The sequence below is a fragment of the Canis lupus genome, chromosome X, assembly GCF_011100685.1.
Source record: "Canis lupus familiaris isolate Mischka breed German Shepherd chromosome X, alternate assembly UU_Cfam_GSD_1.0, whole genome shotgun sequence".
In the NCBI taxonomy this organism is placed as follows: Eukaryota; Metazoa; Chordata; class Mammalia; order Carnivora; family Canidae; genus Canis; species Canis lupus.
The window spans coordinates 27,121,684-27,145,261 of NC_049260.1; the positions used below are offsets into that span (position 1 = coordinate 27,121,684).

General features: G+C 36.6%; 1 protein-coding gene across 1 annotated transcript in view; it reads right to left on the reverse strand.

Moving 5' to 3' along the window:
- The window catches only part of DMD (dystrophin), a 2,084,073-nt gene that overhangs the window by 665,706 nt on the left and 1,394,789 nt on the right, over positions 1–23,578 (reverse strand). The window contains 2 exon segments of the mRNA NM_001003343.1: positions 556–664; positions 10,731–10,832. Of these exon segments, the coding sequence (NP_001003343.1) occupies positions 556–664; positions 10,731–10,832 (211 nt within the window).

Genomic DNA, 23,578 nt, shown 5'->3' on the forward strand with positions numbered 1-23,578 from the left:
ATCTGGTACTCAGGTATCCTCCCGGCTGCCTCTCCAGGGACAACACACCCATCCCTGCTGCAGGGAGTATGGGTTGTTGCTGGCATTCCTTACTAGAAAGTACCTTCGGCCCCAGAAAAGACTCTTTCAAGGTCCTCCTTTCACCCCATTAGGCAGCCAAAAGCCTGCCTGGTTCAGGACTACAAACGCCATCCCTCTCCTTGCAATTCCGGAGAGTCTGTGGAGGCAGCCCAGCTCTCGGGCTCCCATAGAAGGTGCTGAGGCCTCTATTACAGCCAAATGACCCTTCAGCTTCTTCCACTGTCTACTTCCCTGTACTTTTCTTTGTCATAGTTGTATCACCAGAGAACGCCCCCTAATATGCTTTCGTCATCCTACACTCTGAATCAGAGTCCATTTCCAAGGAGCCTACTCTAAAGCATTTTGCATAGTAAATAAAACTAAAGTCTATTTTCAAAATACCAGCAGATTTTTCCTTATACCCAGGGATCACCTCAGTGTTGTGCTTTTGAACAAATAACTACAGCCAAAGAGTATGTGATTCAGTATACTTACGGGCTCTGACAGTGGTCAGTCCAGGAGCTGGGCCAGGCTGCTTTGCCCGCAGCTCTTGAAGCAACTGAGTTACCACCTTCCAATCAGAGCTGAGATCTTCCAGCTTTCTCTTTAATAGAAAAGCATACATGTTATTTATTTGATTAACATCTTGAAGATAACTTAATTCATGTTGTTATTAATTCATTTCGTTAATACATTATTGTATTTCTATTGTATTTTACTTCTAAATTAATTTTTCTGGGTAGAGTTCTTTTCAGAGATATAATTATTTTAGCCAACCACCCTACAAATATTTATTGATTGTTTGTTGCATTCAGACTCTTGCTCCAGGCATAATTTCATTTAAAAGAAGTAGAGTGCAAACCTTAATGAATGGAAAACAACACAAACAAAAAACATTGTCATCTCTGCAATTTTCTTGACCCTTTTAAACAGTATCTAGTGTGGCTGCACAGTATAATTATCCAGAGAACGTTAAAAAATATTGTAATGTCCTGGTTCACCCCAGATCAATTATATTAGAACATCTTGAAAGGAAAAGCTGGGATACACATGGGGATATGACGTTTAGAGCTCACTTCAAGGAAGGACTCCTGTCTCAAATGGTGGAAAAGATGGCAGTGGTCCTCCAGAGAGGCAGTGGTCCTCTCTGAAGAGAGCTGCCTTGTGCAAGAGCATGCCCTTCCCAGAGCAGCCTTCATTCAATGACTGATTCAGGTTGGGGTATAAAAAGGCTCAGCCAACTTTGCTCAAAATAGGACCATTCTGAAGTGTCATTTCTCCTGCAGTGCTCCCAGTGGAGTCACCAAGCCTACATGTGGCCAGCAGTGTGCTGGTATATGTTAAACAACTGTCTCTGGGGGAAAAAATCCTAATTTTCGTGTTTGTTAATTTCCATGGTGTCAATACTCCCACTGTAGCCAATTTCAAGTTACCAAGATGTCAAACGGCTCACAAAATGCCTGAAAATGTCACAATAGACCCTCTTGCAGGGATACAAGCTGACTCTGGTACATGAGTGGTTAGCCATATGGTCACTTCTCGCCAGTAGAATGTCAACAGAAGTAATATATGTCGGTTCTGGGCAGAGGCTTTTAAAGAATGTGTGAGGCATCTCTTCCCTTTCTGCTGGCTGGAAGCAAAGGACTCTAATGTCCTAGGGAAAGAACCTTCTCAATGGATTGGGGGGACAATTAATCCTAATGCCCTGAAACAGCAGTTCTCATACTTGGGGATCATCAGAATCACCAGGATGGCCTTGTGAAACCACTGATAGCTGGGTCCCAGCCCCAGAGTTCTAGATTCAGTAGATCTTGGATGGGACCCAACAACTTGCATTTCTAAGTTTTCTAGTTGATGCCGATGCTGATTGCCCAGAACCAAAGCTTAAGGTGATCATTATACCCAATGAGTTATCTAAGCATCGACAATGGACTAGATATGCACCATCCTTGAAAGAAATAAGAAAATTAGTTCTTAAGTCATTTTCTGTAGCACTTAATTCTCTTAAGAAATCCCATCTAAGAAAAGCTGCCAAGGGAATAAATCCTAAAACAAATACTAAATATTCATCATTTTCTAATTTATATCATCTATGCTCTTGATGTCCCTTTTGTCTATTCTATCTGACATGATAGAAAATCAGGGCTTTTAATTTTTTTTAAATTGTGAAACATTTACTATCACATCAATGAATCTTTGTTTTTTGAAACATAAGCCTTGAATCCAAAAGGAAACAAACAATGCCTCTGATCAGTGGTGAATACTACCATTAAAAGTCATGACATGTGGAAGATATTTTTTCCATTCTGACCTCAGAGCTAAATGCTCAGAATTAAATATTATAAAAAGCTAATGAATTAATACATATTTGGTCTCCTAATTCCACTCCAAATTTGCAGTGACTTCACAAGGACAGAATATTAAGAGTAACCATGCTGATAACAAAATATAGCAACAGGTAATAGGAAGGAGATAATAAACATAAAAACAGATATTGAGAAAATGTAGTGGTCTTGGTCATTTCTAACCAAGGGCAAACAGGGCAACATATGGTGAAGTCTCATCATACATCATTTAACTTCTGGAAAGTCACCTATATGTGCTGAGAGAAAGAGATTGAGAGATTACAGATGGGTTTCAATACTGCTGAGATCTACCCACTCTTTAACTCAATGAGCATATGGCTCCAGAGTGGCCAAGGAGAGACGGGAGCTTTTGGTTTCTATAGGTTCAACTTTCTTCTCATAGTGTAAACATTCACTGCATTGAGTTTGCTTCTAATATTTAAAGATATGTGTGTATTTTACAACCTGGCTTCTAAAAACAAATTAACTCCTTCGTCTCTCAATTGAATAAACAGTGATCTGTATTAAACTTCATATTCCATGGGTATCAGCGTATAACAAAAAAGAACAGTAGTTGATATTTATAATTATGTCCCTGAAAAATACAGACAAGCTTAAATTCCACCGTGTTTTAAAATTAGAAGTCCTGGATTTCAGTCTTAACCCATTGCTACAGTTATGTGATCACTGGCAAATCAGATAGGTCACTCAGATTTATCATCCTTGAAACGTGGATATAACACTACCACCTAACTCATAGCTTTGTTGGAGAAACTAAATGAAATATTTTATGAGAAGAGAACTCTGTGAACTGCAAAGTACCATAAAATTGTTGGTTAGTTATTATGCACTACTTAATGAAGCAAAACAGGAGATGGTCAATAAAAATTTTCATTAAAATATTAAGATAAAAATATTTCAATGCATAAAGAACATGGTTTTGGTTAATCTAAAAATAACATGTTTATGTATTCAGTTCCCTTTTATTAATATACATTCTGAACAGTCTATCCATTTACGTGAATGTTATCTTGCCCACTATTATTTCCAGGTAAGTAAATGTGTTACTATAATCTCAAATGCAGAAATTTAAAAAAATGAAGTAGTGCCCTGAATGTACCCCAAACACTTGAGGGCACTGTTCAGTGACAAAAATGCAATAGGCTCAGAATTGTATATTCCCTAAACTTTCATAACAATTAGCAGTAGATTTTGATTCGGCTGGCCACAAAAACACTCTCGCAACTTCTTCAAGTCTTCATATACTTCAGAGGTAAATTCGATTATCGATATATTATGGAAGTTTTGTTTGTTTGTTTGGTTTGGCTTTGCTTTCTGGTACTCTGGCAAGTGCCCAAATTTCTACTCTCCCATCTTTGCTATTAGGCCGTCAGCTTCTTTCAGGTAGCCAAACATGTTTGGCTGTGGCAACTAATGCAGCATTCCTCACATAATGAACTTGAAGCAGGGCTCAATAAAAATCTATAGAAGGTAACAATTTATGCATTACCAATTTCTTTAATGAAATTTAAGGGAATGAACTCTATGTCTAAGTTTCAACATCTTCAAATATAAAATGAGTGGGACAATAATGATCAAGTCCCATTCTTTGTTAGATTTCCAGAATTTGAAAATTTTGAATATGCTTAAGTAAATTGCAGACCCCAGGCTTGCCCCACAAGAGCCTCTCAAAATCGACAATGGTAGGAGATTCCTATTTTACCCAGAGGGAGAAACTTGGAGAGCATTTTTTTAAAAAAATGGTACACTGAGTTTCATTTGAGAGGACTTTTGCAGCTGAGTATTATGTTCCATGCTTGGGATTACTCATTAAGCGTTAGGACAATTATCTCAAACAACGTGAAATTTATTCCTTATCAAGAGCAGGAATTAAGAAAAAGAAAAAAAAAGATTTCTAATCATAGCTTTCCTTTTTATACTAAAAAGGGAATATAGTTTTAAACTCCATGTGAGTTTGGGATTTTCAAAATGTAAAAATCTTATGTTTTTTCTCCTGTGTCAATAATCGGCAAGAAATAATATTGGCTACATAAATAAATGAATCCACCCATAGCTCTATGCATACAGACATGCATGTGAATGTTGTCACTAAAACATCTAGGTCTCTAGGTCTGTCTTTATAAATGCAATCAACACAACCGAGGGCCAGGGGTGAAATCCAAATCCCTAAATGCTTTCCCAATTCCAGCCTGAGCTACTGAGTAAACCTCAGCAGAGATTCTCCCTCCAAGGATTTCCTCAGAAAAGAGTCGACTCATATTATTAGAGCCCTCATAATGTCTTTTCTGTCCTGTTTTATTGTGAACAAAAAAAGCTGCATGGTAATCTGTAGTGACCTCAAGAGATGGGCATCTGGGATGCTTATAGAAGCCATCTGACAGAATTGGTTAATAATAATTTTTAAAAAGGTTAAGAAAGTTGGTAAACCATGAGCAATTATTCCTGGGGTATAACCTCACACTTACCAGTGGTGAAGGCCATTGTAAACAAGTCTTCTAAAGACAGTTTTAAAAAGCAAAATAATAAGTTATTCTGCTGGGATGATAAATAATACAGATCTAAGAAAAATGAAAAGATTCTCTCTCCTAATATCTAGTGAAGGGGCAGTCAACTTGGGGATGAAAATTTCAGGATGGGGGCACCTGGGTTGCTCAGTGGTTGAGCATCTGTCTTCGGCTCAGGTCATGATCCCAGGGTCCTGGGATCGAGTCCCACATCAGGCTCCCCCCAGGGAGCCTGCTTCTCCCTCTGCCTGTGTCTCTGCCTCTCCCTCTGTGTTTTTCATGAATAAATAAATAAAGTCTTTTAAAAAAAAATCCAGTGATAACACCGAGGAAGTAAAAGATGGCCCTTTTGATAATTGGCAACTAGCTAGGCGTGAGGGCCCTGATTGAACATAATGGACAGTCACAGAAAATAAACCACACACAGACAACGCCACCCCAGGGCCATGTTCCAACAATACAGAGTTGAGGCCATTCTGTTACCACAAAAAGGACTGGTATAAAGCATGGCTACTTTTTCAACAGTGACAGCTCTTCCCCGCTTCAATGCCCTCATCTTGTAGATAAAAATTATTATTAAAGATACCCAATCAACACATTGATTCTGTTGACAGCATCTAATCCAAATGCCTTCCATTTCCCTAATCCCTCTCTAGAATCACCTAGCCAGCCTAACCCTGTAAGCTGCTCTTTCTAACCCCTTCTTACTGAGATGCCCCACAGTTTCCCTGGAGAGAGCTTTCCCTTGCTGCAGTAAGCTAAAAATCCTAACTTTTTTTTTATTATAAATATGTTTCTAGCAGTCTTTGGACAGACAGCTGTAATGGCATCATACAGGGATTCAAACAGCGGCATCCATTTTGCAAATAACTTGGAAGATAGTGAGCTCTAGAATTCTGGGATATACATATGAAGAGTGTGAGTGAACTTGTTTCATAAGATATAAATACAGCAAAAGCAATATTTCTAAAAAGTGTGTTATTCTGTAAAATGAGATTTAAAATATGGAAATGCTGCTCCATTAAGAAATTAAATATAATTAGACATTTGCAATCTCATCTTCATTCCTAAATGTTCATAAGTTGCTCGAAAATCTATTAGAAATCTTATTTTCCCAATGGGAAAGTGGGGCTCTCCTTATTTTCAAGCGTATGTGATTAGCATTTATTCAGCCTTTACAGTCAAAGACTTTTCCTCAGTTGTAAAACTAACATGTTTTTTAAAAATGAAATTCTGCTTCTCATGTATTAAATTATAAAATCTCTCTAATATTGTTACTTTCTGTCTGTAATTCTTCTCCCAACTTTTTCTGTGACCACTGACATGGAAATTGTGTTCACCAAATGAGTGAGTCAAAATGGACCTATTCATTTTGAGGGGATAGACTTGACTGTTATCTCTCTATTGATTTCTGATGTTATAAAAAAAATTGTACCAGGTGAGACCATATGCCTGACAGAGCATGTATAAAAGCCAAATATTGTTATCAGTGTAATATTTCATTAGGTAACATTTTGACCAACAAGACACCACTCAACCTGCTATATGATCTAAAAATCTTCAGACGCACATCTGTTGAGTAATGTATTAAAAATTATCAGGCAAACAAATAAACCCTAAGGAAGTTCTTTGAAATGTTATGATGTTGATATTAGCAATAGAACAAACTTGTTGGGAAAAACAAGCTTAATCTAGTTAATTAACAACAAAACAGCTGGGAAAATGAAACATCCCTGGTTGTGATTGACTTTAATTGAAAATGACTAATGACGCTGTCATTCTGCAGCTTCTATTTGAGGAAATGATGCCTGGAAGATTATAATTGCCCTCTTGACCATTTGTCTATGGCAATTATTTTGTGTTAAAGGTTGGGGTGGAACACTTTGACCAAATACAGAAGGCCTCAAGCACCTTATGTTTTCTGTTACATTTAAAAGAATTCGAGAACATTAATAAAATATATCATTAAACTCATGGTACTCAGATTTTGTTTTTATAATCTAAAAGGGTAGCAAAGCAAATCAGTTTGTTTCATCTTATCCCTTCAGCAAGTAACCAAGACACTTAAAATTCCATTAATGCTCTTACTTTGGATATACGGAAGGTGATATAAGTATTCCAAAATACATACATATACTGAATATATTTTAACTGAAAGAGTGGTGTTCTAGGTTGAGTTAAATGATGAATGTCAATAGAAGAAAATGTCTTCTAACTGCTTTAGTTCAAAAGAGAGTTAAAAAAAACACTTTAAAAACCAAATAACTTTTTTTTTCAGTAGTTGTCAATATTGATGTCAGTGATGGCAGTTGTTATTGCGGCTTTTAAACTGCAAAATTACTCTGTGGAAAATGGAGCATATTAAAACAAGATTCCATCCACAGCATTATCATAATATATTATTACCAAAGGGATAACTTAAGGAAAATGTTTAACAATTTATTTAATTTATCTGACCAACCTTCAACAATTTCTGAAGATGAAGAAACCATATACACATCAGATGAAATAAAACTGTGTGCATGCACATGTGTGTATGTGTGTATGTGTGGGGGGAGAAAGAGGAGATATAAGGCAAAACAAGAGTGGTTATTTCTTCAACCATATTATTCTACAAATTTTGCAGTAATTTTGCATCCGAGATCTAGTGCTATATTTATGTCATTAGTAGAATGTCTCCTAATAATATACTTGGCCTTTGATATTAAATTCTCAAAGAAAATAAGGAAGAAGTGGGTTAGTCACAATTGACAAAAAAGGAATCTAAAAATTTACTATCTTTGAAAATTAAAGAAATCCTAGAGAAGTTGATGAAGTGAAGGAAAAAGGGAGGGGATTCAACAGGGATGAGCCCAACCCCCAAGCAGAACTCAGCTTGGGAGGTGAGCATAGGAGCTGGACAGACAGGCTGTATGATGCAGCATGTGGAGGTGCCAACAGACAGTTTCCTAAGAAACAGAATCATGTTCTGCTATATCCTCAATGAGACTGTCTATAGGCGGAGGGCACATTATTTTTTTTTAAATTTTTTTAAGATTTTACTTATTTATTCATGAGAGACAGATAGACGAGGGAGAAGCAGGCTCCATGCAAGGAGCCTGACACGGGGCTTGATCCCAGATCCCGGGATCATGCCCTGAGCCAAAGGCAGACGCTCAACCACTGAGCCACCTAGGTATCACCAGAGGACACATTATGATCTATCTAAATACTAGATCTTATGTGTGTATATATATATATATATATATATATATATATATAGAGAGAGAGAGAGAGAGAGAGAGAGAGAGAGAGAGAGAAGAGTTTTCATTTTCTTTTTTAAGAATATCACTTTCTCCTTCATAACTTATCATTTCCAATAAATCTTCCCCCCAAAACAGAACCAAACTTTGTTCATGAAAATGAGCCGCAGGCTACTCAGACCCCTTTTCCTTCCATTAAGGACTGAGAAACCTGTAAGTTCAGGAGAAAAGGCATTAGGAATCACACAATTTTTAAACCTGGATATAGAAAATGAAAATTGAAAGGGACTTTATTTATGTATTCTCAGAGCAATGGATCACCCTTCAGAAAAATCATCCCTTAACCTTTAAACTGAAGTTTTTTGATCCACACCTGTTGCCTTGTTGTACTGGGTTCCATGTTCTGAACCAAGAAGTGGTTTCTGAACCTCTAGCATTTCAGGCTACCCTAAACCCCAGCTCATTTTGAAGTGTTTCCAAGGTCATGGTCCATATCAAAGGTTGCCTATAAATCAACTGTTTCTCCACATCCCCAGGCTCCCAAGTCAATCTTGCCTTTCTGCCTCTATCAACTTGATATTTTGATTCTTCAAACCTAAGGGATAAATGGCAGAATGGGAATGAGTTTTCACTTAAGTTCTATTTCTCCGAAATGAGCTGACTTAAAAGGAAATGTGGAAGGAGAAAGACCAGAAGGAAAGAGAGTGCTCACTCTACAAATTGGTTTTAAGGAATACAGATGAGAAGGAAAGTCAGCGCCTCCTTGCTCTTCCTTTTATTTCAGAAAGTTAATTCCCCTTTTATATCACTAATGTGAAGGCAGAAGGTACATAATGCTCACTCAGATGGGTCTGATCTCCAAGTGGCCCAGGAGTTGAAGCTTGAGTGGGAGGTGTGATAAGTTAGCATCAACAGCTTGCATTGTTTACATACAATGAAGACAAAAATTTTCTCATCGATTTTCAATTACGAATTTTCCCTCTGTTGTTTTTTAACAAAGGAACAGACGTGAAAGACAATTTCAATGCATATCTGTAATCTGTAACAATCGTGTCAAACCCTACATAAAGTATTTGAGAAGCAAACAAGCATAGATGGAGTAGACCTATAGAATGGTCCACTTGTTTCATTGCTGGCTACCAGAGTCACTCTGTTAAGCACGAAAAGAGTCTGCCTAGGGACTGGTTTTCTTCAGAACATTAGCAGAAACCCTGAAATTTGCTGCTTTCAGGACCTTCTCTAGCTCTCTAATCTAAATACTGAACACAGTGATGCTCCATGAAAATGATCATACCAGGCTTGGAACTGGATGTAAGTTATCATCATCATCGTCATCATCATTATCATTTTGGATATTAGGGATGGTGATAAGTATTCCTGAATTAACTTCTATCAGTATCTACACACAAATCTATGCCTTTTAGCATCCAGTGTTTGGACATTACGCTTAGTCTAAAACTTTAAATTTACCTAAGGAAAGGCTCCTTGTAAACCATAAGAAAAACAAACAATTTTCTAGAAATGAAGCTTGGGCCAAGCACAAGCAGTGACCTTAGAGACAGAGTCTAAGTCATGGTAATGTTGTTTGCAAGGACAAACTAGTTCTGTATAATGAGGTTATTGACCTGCACTGTTTTAGAGCATTTTTAAACATGAGGGCGAGGCTCACTAAATCTCAGCCTGCAATGTTGGCTAGAGAAACCAGGACTGATCAATAAACAGCCACCATTCCAGGCTCTCGGGAACCTCTATCATAATGGGGCCCATTATAATTTTGGTCAGGTAGAGAAAATAAGGTAACCCATACCTAACGTCTATTTATCACTGGACTCTCATTTGCAAATGGAAGCCATTGATTAGTTATTTTTCGAAAACCAAGCTGGAAAAAAAAAAAGAAAAGAAAACCAAGCTGGCTTTCCCTTTCTCTCCTCATCTAATAGCCTGTAAATAAACGTGTCCCAGACTTCAAAATGTACGTGAGGAAAGGAAAGAAGGAGAAAGCTTTCTCCCAGGCCAGCTCTTTACCAAAGAGAGAAGCAATTACATGACATTTCGCTAAAAATTCTTGACCTAATAAAGTACTAAAGCCCGAATGCCGATTTTCCTCTTTCATAAGGAAAGAGTGTCACAGAGAAAAGAAAGGTCACGGACCATATTGTGATTCTTTACAGCTGTTGGAGACAGACAGTATGATGCAGTAGCTTGATTTGAATTAAGCCAAACAATATGAAAAGCATCAAGGCTGGCAAGCAAAGCAATAAAGCCTCAAAGAATTTAATCTACCTTGAAGGTGGGACTACTTTCTGTATTGATGGCAGCACACCAGGACAGAATTGAGTCCTTTAATGCAATGACTCGTTAATAGCCTTAAGATCACAATATATAAATAGGATATGTTGATCAAAAAGACAGCTCAGCCTCTGCTATTGCGGTATGGACAATATTTCTTTACAAGTTATTTCATTGATTATAAATAGACCACGTCAATGGCAAATGTACAACAGGGGAAGCATAACCCATTATGAGGTAATGGATATTGCTAGAGGTTGCTTCATTACCTTCGCTGGCTGAGTGGCTGGTTTTTCCTTGTACAAATGCTGCCCTTTAGACAAAATCCCTTCCACATCCGGCTGTTTAGCTTGAACTGCTACTTCAATTTCCTGGGGAAAAGAACACATACAGTGCAGATTAACTTCACAGTTAGCAATAAAATTACTAAATTTAAATATACCCTTGGAGACTCCACATGTATTGTGGATCAATTTCTGCATGGTACATCAGGGCACAAAAAAAGTAGTTTTAGTGCAGAGAAAAGAAATAGAGGCCATTGCGGAACATACTAAAGTTTAAAATATTTATCCCAGATCTCCTTGAATTCTCCTAATATTATTAAATAGAAACACAGACACTAACTTTGTTTAAAAAAAAACCTCAAATGCAATAATGAGAAATAGGATTTATGAATATGATTAATATGGATAAATGCTATTGTTTAGCTTCAATAATCTCAATAATCCTAATGTTCATTTTACTTTACAAACTTCTTATTTTAACAGGATTCTTCTGGGCTTTGGATCCAAAATTTCACCTCGAAATAAAACCCAATAATTCTTCTCACATCATTGTCAAGATTAAGTTTCTTTCCAAAGAGTAAACACTTCAAGCATCATATCAGGGCTTATTAATTATTAAGCAGTCAAACTGAAAAGGCCTTTTGAGGAATGATTTAATTATTTTTAAAAAATGTTTGTTTTTCCGTAGTCTAGAGAAGACTGAAGAATGACCAAACAAACAAAAACCTCTTTAGATATGAACATAAAGTGTTTTTGTTATTGGCTGCTGTCTAGCTCACTTGAACACAAAACAAAAGAAATGTGCATAAATTGAAGCTGAAGGAAGTGAAGTTAAATATTACAGAAGACTTTTTGGATGGAACACTTGTTAAAACACTAGGATGGAATATTGATTAATCAATGTCAGGTGTCAGTTAGGACCTGGGCAATCTTTCCCAGATAGCAACTCCTGATTAATCCATATCTTCCTTCCTCCCTCTCCTACCCTGCAGCCTCCCAGCACTGCTGTGTGTGCGTGTCTTCATGCCATTGCTTCTTTTATATACTCCGTTTGTATCTTTCTCTCTCAGCCCATCAGAGCGGGGAGTACTCTGAACCCAAATTACTATCATGTATGGGGCTCAGTAGGGTGTCTTGCAGTTTATACGTGTTCAGCACACACTCCTGAGAGGGATTTATTTCTTTAGTTCTCATTATAATAAACACCAGTGGAAGGCGGGCACTTGAGTTAAAAGTGTCCATAACATTAAGACTCGCCCTGTACCTCCATTGCTATGTGAACAACACATATGCACACACACCACCTTTAAGGACAATTATGGAGGAAACAAGACCTAAAGTTATAAGAGCTTTCTGAGTTATTAAAGGTTATTTTTAAAAAAATCCTGCGAACTTGTAATGAGTTCAAATTCAGCATGCACTTTGTGAGAATTGGGTATTTCTCCCTTTAAAACTGTTTATAAGTGCACCTGGTATAAAATCTACACCTTCAGAAAATGATCACAAATAGTAATTCTACCAATGTTTCAGATATGCAGACAAATGATGAACGCTAACATCTTTCTCTCCCTGCCCCTCTTCTGCAATCCCAAATAAATAGTTCCAAAGATTGCACAGCATTGATGCTACTATTCAGAAGGCTCTGGCAGATAGAGTTAGGAGACTGCATTTTATATCACAAAGAATTCCCTTAGGAAATAAACACATTTTAATTCATGAAATTTTCATTGGCAAATGAACACGAACAGCAGCAAGGCTGACATTAGGGCAGCCCAGATATTACTTAGAACCGAATTTGAAGCAGGTGCTTGCTAGATGAACTGAGGAAAAGTTGGCATGCCTTGTGAAATGTCCCTGTTTTGCACCTGCAGAAGGTAGGATATTCCCTCTTCAGGTCATCAAGTTAGCCCCAGCTTTAGTCCTCTGATGAATGAGCACTGCAAAGTCACATCATTTCCCTTTATAGAAATGTTTCCTATTAGCATGTCCTTCTATCACAACTAATGCCATCTCTTTGTCCTTCAATGAAATAATGAAGAGTTTAAGTACCTGGATGAGATTTACCCTTAGTCCTACTGAAATAGAGCAATGGTGAAAGAATCATGTTCAGCTCTAAATTCTTTGTTGTTATTTCTTGGCAATTTTTCGGAGAACCCGATCTCTAGTTACATGTACCTTTGATAAATCACTGCAGAAAGGCCATTCTTGAAAATAAAATTCTACAATTTACCCCACATTGATTTGTGGTGTGAATTTATGAGTTAAAAGGTACGTCAGTTTTTCAAATTCAAATATTTTTTCAAATATTACTGCTTAAAGGGTCAAGTGAAGTAAATCTAATTAAATTCACTTAAAATACTCTTTGGTGTATTTTTCTTTAGTGTGAGAAAAATACACTATAAGAAGCTGATAAGCATCCTGAGAAAATGGAAGTATAAGTGAATTAAATTTAAAAAGGATGTGCTATCTCTCTATGTTATGAAAGCTTGACACAGAGACACTGAAAAGCACAGCAGAGCCAACAACCCCAGCTGAAGCACAGGACTACGCAAAAGTAAAAAACACAGTCTTTAGCTGTGCTGAAAATGTCAAAACACTGCTATAATGATATTAACTGCTGTAATGATATTTACAAATCAGAGTTGCTAACAGATTCCTGTGTCAAACACTGTGGGCTCCATACATTTTTTTTTCTCTCATACTTAACACTCCTAAAAAATAGGGTCTTGTCTAATTTTACAGATGCTGAAACTGAGGGACATTGAGTCAGTTGTCCAAGACCAAAGAGTTTGTAAGTGGCAGAGTTGAGATGATAACCAGAATGTGTACCACTAAATGTCCACTATATCCTTCCTTTTGCTGTATAGACCATGTATGTACATGCTCTAAAACTGGCAGTCGTATCCCTTCATACCATGTTATTGTTTCCTTCTCCTCTTAACTCCAGTTTATTCTGTAATATCCTCCTAGGGTGTAAGGGAGAGAGAATCTGGTCTCCTCCCAGAGAAAAGAGATAAATTCTGATATAGCCTTTTTTAAAATTTTTATTTATTTATGATAGTCACAGAGAGAGAGAGAGAGGCAGAGACACAGGCAGAGGGAGAAGCAGGCTCCATGCACTGGGAGCCTGATGTGGGATTCGATCCCGGGTCTCCAGGATCGCGCCCTGGGCCAAAGGCAGGCGCCAAACTGCTGCACCACCCAGGGATCCCTGATATAGCCTTTAAAATGCACCAAGGGTGTCTCTTTGTGGATTTCTGATTGCCAAACTGATGATATCCAGGTCAGAGGATTGGCTTGAGTAAACCTTTTATCTCACAAATGGCCTCACATCTTTATGTGATTTAAGATAAGGTGAAGGAGGTCACCACTAAAATGGAAATATGGCTAATTATAGTGGCCAGTTTTTGCGAGTAGAAAGTGTTTGATTTTGAAGAATGTTCAGACAAGAAAGTCTTCATAGAATTTCCACCAAACAACACCATCACCACCACCACCAACAACAACGACAACAACAACAACAACAAAAACCCTCCAAAACTACATCTCTAATAATAGCACTTTTCCATTTAGTTTTTTTCCCCTGCCTTATTTTTAATGTATTCTCTACAGTGTAAGACTGTTCACCACGAGTCAAGACCCTTATGATGTGACTAGTGTTTTATTCCCCTCATTTCAGAGAATTGACAGTTCACTATGGTCTCAGGCATAATTTCAAGAAAACAATTTGTAGTAATTAGAGAAAAGGGAGTTATCTTCCATTAATAACCACTAGGAAAATATCATGCTATATTTTAAAATCCAGCCCTCCTAGGTTTCCCAAATGGAGTGACATTCTAAGCACCTTCAGGCTTAGTTATTTCTTATGAAACACTATTACTCTTATTGGGGAGTTGTTGGTCTGATGAGCTGCAGATCAAAGGTTAGTGAAGAAAAAAGACTCAACAACACCTGTGAGGGGAAAACAGCAATTCTGATGCAAATTAATGCACACTTACATTTGCCAAAACTTGATATAGTCAGTATTATATTTCTATTTTCATATTAAGCTGATTATATGCATTTGTTTTTTTTAACTAGAAATTTGCCCCTAAGGAAAATGTAAGAGACACATTTTGCCTTTTTTATTTTTAATGTTTTTATATTTTTTAAATTTTTAATTGTGTCTCTATCATTTTACCTATTGCTAACCTTAGGATACATGAATATATATGTATATATATATGAATATGTGCATGCTATATTATCACCATAGGAGGAGAATATAGACAGTCTCTTACATATGTTCCAACATTCATTCATTCTCTGTTCATTCGACAAACATGGAGTGAGTTTCAGAGTCTTGGCTGGGAACTATGAATACTACAGGGAAGAACACAGCCCCTCGTGAAGGATAAAGACAAATGATCACATATTCAGCTTAGAAGGCAACATGTAGAGCAGCCAGCAAAGTGCAATGCATGGTGGGGCACAGCAGCAGAACTGACAAGTTCTGTGTTCGAGGGAAAACAGGAGGGTAGGAGCTGGCCTCACAGTTGGAGAAAAGCCTGAGCAGAGGCTTGGAACAGAGAGAGCTCATGCACTTGGTTGACAAAAGGAAGTGATGATATGAAGCACTGCAAGAGGCAATCTGGGATCTGCAAAGACAGAAACCGGAGACAATGTGGTGATCCCATGCATGGCAATGGGAAGAAATGGTATAGGAATAGAAGGCAAGAGCCGGAGGAAGAAAGGATCTCTCATACAACCCTCAAAACCTTAGTGGAGAACCCACAAAAGGGCTTTAAATAAGGGAATCATACTTGTCATTTGAATTGATGCCCTAAAAATGAACATATATGAATATATGAATAGACAGAGAAAAGATCTACTACTAATACATGGTTTTTCATTCAGATAAGCTGGTGTGAATGAGATATGTAAGCTGCTCCTGAAAAAAAGAAATTCAGGATAAAAATGACAACTTTTTTCTTAGCAAACTTAAGTGATTGTTACCTTAGTTTTCTAGTTTATAAAGAGTATTTCCTGCCTCTTGGCTAATTTGTCAATCCCCACAATCAACCATTTTTCCATGAACGCTAAGATATCATGGATTCTAAGAACCAGTATTATTTTATGAACTGTTAGGAAGGTTAAAAAAATCAGACTTTGTAGACACTATTATGAGATCTATCTCAATTTTAGAGAAGTTGAAATGTAAAAAAGTGCATTTTTGGAATCATGGAAATTCTAAGATGTTGGTGAATACTACAATTGGTTTCTGACTTCATGATTATTCACTGGCTCTATAAACATGGATACTCTGTGAATGAATACATTTTCTTCCCCCATAAACTTTGGTCTTTATCATGTGCCTTACTTTGATCAATGAACTGTGAACAGAAGAGACTATATGACAGTTGTCTTTAAAGACAATTCAAGATTAGATAGTACTACCAGTTCCTATCTTCTACCATGAGAGAATATGTACCATACAGGAGTTGCTCTTTTGGCCTGGGTTCTGTAATAAGAAGACATTTGAAGCAGGTCCACAGTTTAAAATAAGAAAACCTGAACATGATCCACAGTGTGGAGTAAAGATGCAGCTGATCTACAGACACATGAGTAATAAATGTTTGTTTTAGAAGTCACTGAGATTTGGAGCTATTTGTTACTGCAGCAAGAGCTAACAGTTACAATATTATAATGAAACAGCCAAAGAAACAAAAAATATATGGGTTCATGGGATGAAAAACCAAAGTAAGCTTTTAAAAGAAATGTACCCTGGTCACATATTTTGGCTGCACCATCTCTCATTCCACATATAAACTGTTTGCTAAAAAGGGTAGCAAGAAACAAAAAATGAAATGGAATCAATATTGTGTTAGAGCCTGACTTCTCTGGCCTAGATTGTCAGGCAGACTCTGACAAATGAAGGCTGATGGATGGAAAAACACAACATTGTGCAGTTGCGTTTCTTTCTCTTTCCCCTCATACTGGGTGACTGTTCTTTTATTTATCTACAATTAGGTTTGCGAGACCACGGCAACGCAGCTCTCCTTCACTGTAACTGCATGCTGTCAAGTACGTGCCAAGCTGATTGACAAAGAATGACAGGTTCTCTCTTTCCATTCTGAGCTAATCAAGGGCAGCCCACCAAAAGGAGGCTTTTTTCTGATTTAGAGATTTATGGATTTCAAAAATAATCTGTCCAAATATACAAAGTATAATACAATATTGATTTTTTAAAGTGGTGAGTGTTATGAAACCAAGAAGATATAATCTACCAAGGTACATACTTGGAATGTTCAAGGCCAATAAAAGAGTGGACATTGGTGTGACCATCAAGCAATGAGACTGCTACTCAGAAGCCACATTTAGAAGCCCTCCACTCATGAAGAAGGGGCTTCAGAGTCTTTTTGGCAGAATTAGTCTGACAAATAAGATCTTACCAACAAATCCCCATTGTATTAATTCATTCATTAAATATTGACTAAATATAAGAACACTTATCATGCGATAAATAGTTTAAGTAATGGATATTTAACAGTGAATAAAACAGACAAAATTTTCCTGTTTGCACAAAGCTTGCGTTCTAATGCAGATGACGGACAACAAAATATAAATTACGGCATCTCAGAGGGTGAAAAGTGCTAAAGAGAAAAAAAAAACAAAGCATCAGGTGGAGATAGATGTATGTGTGGGGTAAAGAAGGATGGAGGGGCACATGGGAGAAGTTGTGGAGGGGAAAGCTTCATGAGGAGGTGGTATTTGAATAAAGATGAGTTGGAAGTGAAAGAATGAATTGAGTAGCTATCTCAAGGAAGAACAATCCACACAGAGGAAACCACAAGTGCAAAGACCTTGGGGCAGCAGTATGTTTGGCATACTCAGTTAAAAAAAAATGAGGAAGCCAGCGTGAGTGGAGCCCAGTGAGCAAGGGGAGAGTAGCAGGAAGCAAGCCAGAGACGGTTAGGCACTGCAGGGCAACTGTGTGAGGCCCTTGACCATTACTCTGTGTGAGATTAAGAACCATAGGAGGATTCCAGCACAGGAGTGATGTGATTGGACTTATTTTTTAATAGATGATTCTGGCTGCTGTGTGAAGATTAAACCAGAGGGATGTAGAGAAGAGGCAGTAGTTATAAGCAAATTCCCAAGAGAGTTAGTTAAAACACTGGAAGGAAGGAAGTACTTGTTTGTGGAAACATGATACACTTATTCTGAAACTCTTTATACACAGAGCTTTTGAATGAGGACTAAATCTCCTTAAAGATTTAGTTAAAGCAATACTCTAACCAGAATTGTTTGTTGCAAGTGGATCTCCCCCAGGTTTTACTATGTTCCCAAGTCCTTAGTGGTAAAGACTGTGGGTTCTTGAGCCCAACTATGTACATTCTGATTCGGGCATGACATGATTTTCAACAGACATCAGACGGCCCATAGATCCTAAAATATATCCTAAAGTCTTTGCTATCTGATTTTTTTTTTTTTTTTTGCTATCTGATCATTTACAGAAAAAGTTAGCCAACCACCGATCTAGAGAAATGGCTGGGTTCGGGATTTGTGGCTCTTAGGAAACGTCCAGGTGCACAGAAATATTATACGGGCAGTTATTTTTAAAGATAAAACAGGAGAAGCTTATTTTGCCTTTTATCTCCTCATAGAGACTCATAGAGACAGTCAATCAATTGAAAGTTATACCTTGGAGCAGGGCTCAACAAACATTTTCTATAAGGGGCCAGACAGTAAATACTTAGGTTTCATAGGCCATATGGTTCCTGTCGCACCTGACTTCTGCCTGTGTGGCGTGAAAGCAAACGTCGATAATGTAAACAAATGAGCATGACTGTGCTCCAATAACACTTGCTGTACAAAACCAGGTGGTAGATTGGATTTGTCCCTTGCACTCCTCTTTCAGGGTATTACAGTGTTGTTGGAAGTAATCAGATGAGCGATGAGACATCTGGGTTTTAGGCTTAGTGACTCATGAGTTGGGGCAAGCCACTTAAATTCTCTGAGTTTTAGTATTTTAGTATCTGATGATTACAGATAGTATTGCCCCTCTGCATGGTAAGTTGACCTCTGAAGAACTTTTTGCTGTTTTCTACATTGAAACCTGGCAAAGTTGGAATGTCAACTATGTTCGTAGGCAACATCGCTACTGCTAAAACAAAAAACAAAAAACAAAAAACAAAAAACAAAAAACAAAAAACAAAAACAAAAACAAACAAAACAAAACAAAACTCTGATGGGTAAATGCCACTTGGCTTGGGAGTTCTACTTATAAACTGCAAATGTTTAAAGGAAAACCACAGTTTGGGGGATCCCCTACGTGTAGTAACTTTCAAAATTGTGCATGTATCTTGCATGGATCTTGGAAACTCTACCATGTCATAAGACACTGGCTTCTGGGTCACATTAGGCTTCTGGCCAGGGTTGACCCAATACCTCTATGTGAGTCTCCTTCCTTTGCACCTGATCTGTTATCTGGGAGTAGACAGGTGCTGGGGGCAAAAAAAAAAAAAAAAAAAAAAACAACTCTCTGATAGCTCTGTGAATGCTGCACAAACTGCTGGGAATTCTAATCCCACTAAAGATAGATGTCTGATCCTGCCTTCTGGGGAAGCTGTGTTTCTGTTCCTGGTCCCTTCGAAGTGAATTTGAAGCTGAATGTGGTTAATGGGAGCCTCATTCATTTGCACCTAAGAAAACTCGCTGATGGGCTTTATAATGATCATGTCTGGGACCCACATTTTCTTTCCACAAATTAATTGCTTTAAAATTGGGACACATTTTATAAATGATGGTGTGTCACAGTATAACTGACAAGCACCTCTTTCTTAGTGACAGATAAAATAATGATGCATATTCTAATCAATGGTGTCTTCACTGCAATGAAATATGGTATGTGACCAGGATATTTAGAGTAGGTCAGGATCAAATGATTTAGTCTATGCAAAGATAATACTAACTGCTACCATTTATTGAGAATTTACTAAGTACAAACTCTCTGCTATGCACTTAACATAAATCATCCTAGCTAATCTCACTCAAGCTCTACTGCAGAGCCTTTCACCACACATAACTGACATTTTTTTTTCAGATTAAAAAACTAGTCACAAGAGGTGAGGAAACTTGCCCAAGGCACAAGATAACTGATGGTAAATATAAGATTTGAACCCTGGTCCGTCCGAGGCATACCCTGCATGCTTAATGACTATATATTCCATGAATTTAAGTATAATTTATATATACAGTTAGATTTTCTTTGATAAGTCACAGTGTTTAGAACCAGAACAAAGTATTTCTGATTAACGCATACTTTTAAATTAGGGGTTCTTCAACCTCAGCGCTACTGACATTTTTGCAGGAACAATGATTTGTTGTCAGGAGCTGGTCTTTTACTGTAGGATGTTGTGCAGCATCCCTGGTCCTGATTCACAAGATCAGTGGACTTCCTGCTCCTCCAGGTGTGGGAATTGACAAATTCCCCTGGAGAATAAAATCAACCTTGGCTGAGAACCACTGAATTACTGAATATATAAATGAGCAAATGAAAGAATGTCTACTCATGGTCTTCATTTCCAGGGTACATGAAAGAGGATGATTTAATATTAGTACCTTTCTCTCCTTTTACTTGTATGTAACATTGTTTGTAATGCCATCTTTCACCTATTTTTTTAGATGCACTACTATGCCCACAATGACTTAAATCTCACTTGCATGTGGTTCTGATGAACTGTAACTAAAACCGTAGGTTTCAGTTTGTGGCTGAATTATTCCTAAAAACACTGCTCTAAATACCCAAATGGATCCAGGAACACAGTGTATTGTAGGGAATAGAGAGGCTGATAGAGAAGGAGGTAGTTTTGCTACGTCGGAATTACCTTTTACTTGCACTGCACATTTGCCTTGGCCAGTAATATCTGCCTTCCTTTAAAATGATACAGCACAATGCTGAATTATTATCCATGTGGCAATTGGGCATAGTTCTTGAAGTCTTGATAGAGAGTATTTTTTAATGTAAGTATTACTAAAAACTAGAAGTTTCTTTCTTAAAATATACAACAACAGTTAGGGTAATTTTCAATAAAAGCAAAGAGCAATTTAGTACACCTGAAACTAACATAATATTGTATTTAAACTTACACTTCAATAAAAAAATTAAAAAGAAAAAGGCAATTCAACTCGACTTCATGATTGACACACTTCAAATAAAACTAAAGGTGCTTTGTTTTTACTACTAAGTGCTATACTAGAATTATAGTTATTATCTAAAACAACTCTTTCTAAATTCTTCCATAAACTTGAGCAATCATCAAATGGATAATGGGATTAAACTTGTGTTTAAAAAATAGCAACAACCACAAAAATATCTGAAGTTTCTCTTCTGAATAGCCTTTCCTTAAACATGTATGAAAAATGAAGCAAACATGAGGGTTTCTGAAATCAGGGAAAAGAATGCATGATGGAATAAAACCCCTTCTTTGGTTCACATAACATGTCAATCTTCATCTTGAATCCCAAGTTTACATTCAGCCTGCCAAACTTAACTTTTGTATTCTTGTAACTCTCTATTATTTCTACCACTCCAGCTAAGTGAACATTTTCATTGGTGTCCTGTAAAGTTAATAATAAGGTTTTGGATTAAGAATTGTGGACCTGTATTTCAGATGCATATAACTGTTAGAACCCAGAATATACAGAGAACTCATATTAATCTGTAAGAGAAAACAAATCAATCCAATTGAAAACTGGGCAAAGTATTTGAAGAGTCAACTCATAGAAGGAAAAATCTGAATGGCCAACAAACTTGAAAAGTTGTTTAACCAAGGATATGTAAATTAAGACTAAATTCATGTCATTTCCTGCTGCTGGTGGAAAGTAATTTACAATATATAATAAAGATGTGAATACTCTAGTGAGTCAGCATTTCTACTAGGTATTGTCACATGGGTTTATGAGAAGACCTACAAAGAATGTTCTTTTAGCTTTGTTTACATTAGTGAAAAACTAGAAACAACCTAATGATCATTCATTTCTAACCTTATAACTCTATTGATTGTTTTGTTTCTATTCAAATCAGAAATACTTTAACAGATTTCTCTTCTTCTCTAAAGCTACTTTAAATCATTGTTCTTATTTTGTAGGGTGTCCAAAATTCTATTTAACTAAGTCATAAGCAAAGTTAATGCTTCTATTCATAACTGGACCCACTGAAGATATTAAAGATAATAAAGATAACACTGTCTCTAATAAATCTGACTTCATCTATAATGGCAAAGACAGTATAATATCTCAGATATCATCTGCTTAGTCTTGAGTAAAGCACAGGAGTGTGTATGTGTGTATAATTTTGTATTTTTGTTATCTCTCCAATTATGTAAATTGCTAATACTTATTACTAGGCTAATATGAGAAGATACATTGCAATAAATGTTACCACAAATTATTAATTTTGTGTTCCTTATCACGTACTTCATCAGATAATTTAAAAGACAGAGAGGCCTATCTATCCATATTTTCTCTACGTGCTATTCACAAAAGTTCTCTCAAATGAATCTTAAAAATTAAAAGTATGCACACTTGGTTTTGTAATTTCATGGGTCAATAAGTAGAATTCTAGTTGTATCCTACACATTCTAGTGAGTGCTTCCATATTTTGCCTTTTGAATGCTTAATAGTTATTAATTTCAAGAAAATCAATCTCATTTTAATAACTAGCATGCCACATAATCAGTCATTATAAATGCGGTTAGCGTTTTTAACCTTAAAATCAAAACTGTTATTAAAGCACTAGGAGTTAAATAATTATGGGTGCTTTTATTAACTATATACTATGTGCCTTCTTCTGATCAGTAATTGCTGAATATTCATTATATCCAGAGGAGCAATGAAGTGTTCAGAAGTTGGAAGCTATGGCTTCAGAAGTACTGGATGTGAAAACTCTAAATTTTTAATATATTGATTTGTATATTGAAATTACACAGCAAATTAAATGCATTTATACTAGTTGATAATTTAAGTAGTTAATTTACAACGAAGGTGTTTCTTTTTCAAAATATACATCAGATACAGATTGAAGTATTTGATATCTTCCATAATATGTATAATTCCGTATGTAATAACTATATTTTCCAACATGTGAATGAATGATCCCAGACACACTACCGCTTGCAAGGGAGAGCCAGGAAGAACGAGAGAAAGGTATGACGGGGACAACAGGAGACAAGTGGCAGTTTGGAAGTATTTGGAATACAAAGGTGATTTCTAAGTCAAGTACAACTGACTAAAAGTAGTAACCACCTAGTTTTTCCTGTTAGATGATAGGAGGACTTATCCAACATAGAACTGTATTTTTAAATTAGATTCATAACACACTCTTATTTTCATGAGAGGGAAATTAATCTATGCGAAATCTCAAGGTAAAGAACTGTATATTTAAGAAAAAAATATCACTAAGCAAACCTAGTGCACCAAATGGACTTACATCTTCAATGGGAATAATCATGTGACCTGTGATGTATTTCCTCACTAACACCATCTAAGTTTAATTCTGAATTAGAATATTTCAAGTGTTCCTTAAAACTGTACCTTGAGAATACTACTGAGTTTCATTAGAAATATTCGTCTGTAAATTAATTTGCACCAATCATTTCGGTAATTTTTTTAACTCTCAAATATGAGTAGAAGCATGCATTAGTATAAGTTTATGAGATGGCAATTGAATAGTAAAATAGTTTTACTTAAAATAGGTATTCTGAAAGTGTTATTTTTAGTGTTAAATTATTTTTCTACATATTTGTCTTTTCTTCTCCTTTTTAAATAAAATCAAAAAGATTATGGCTATA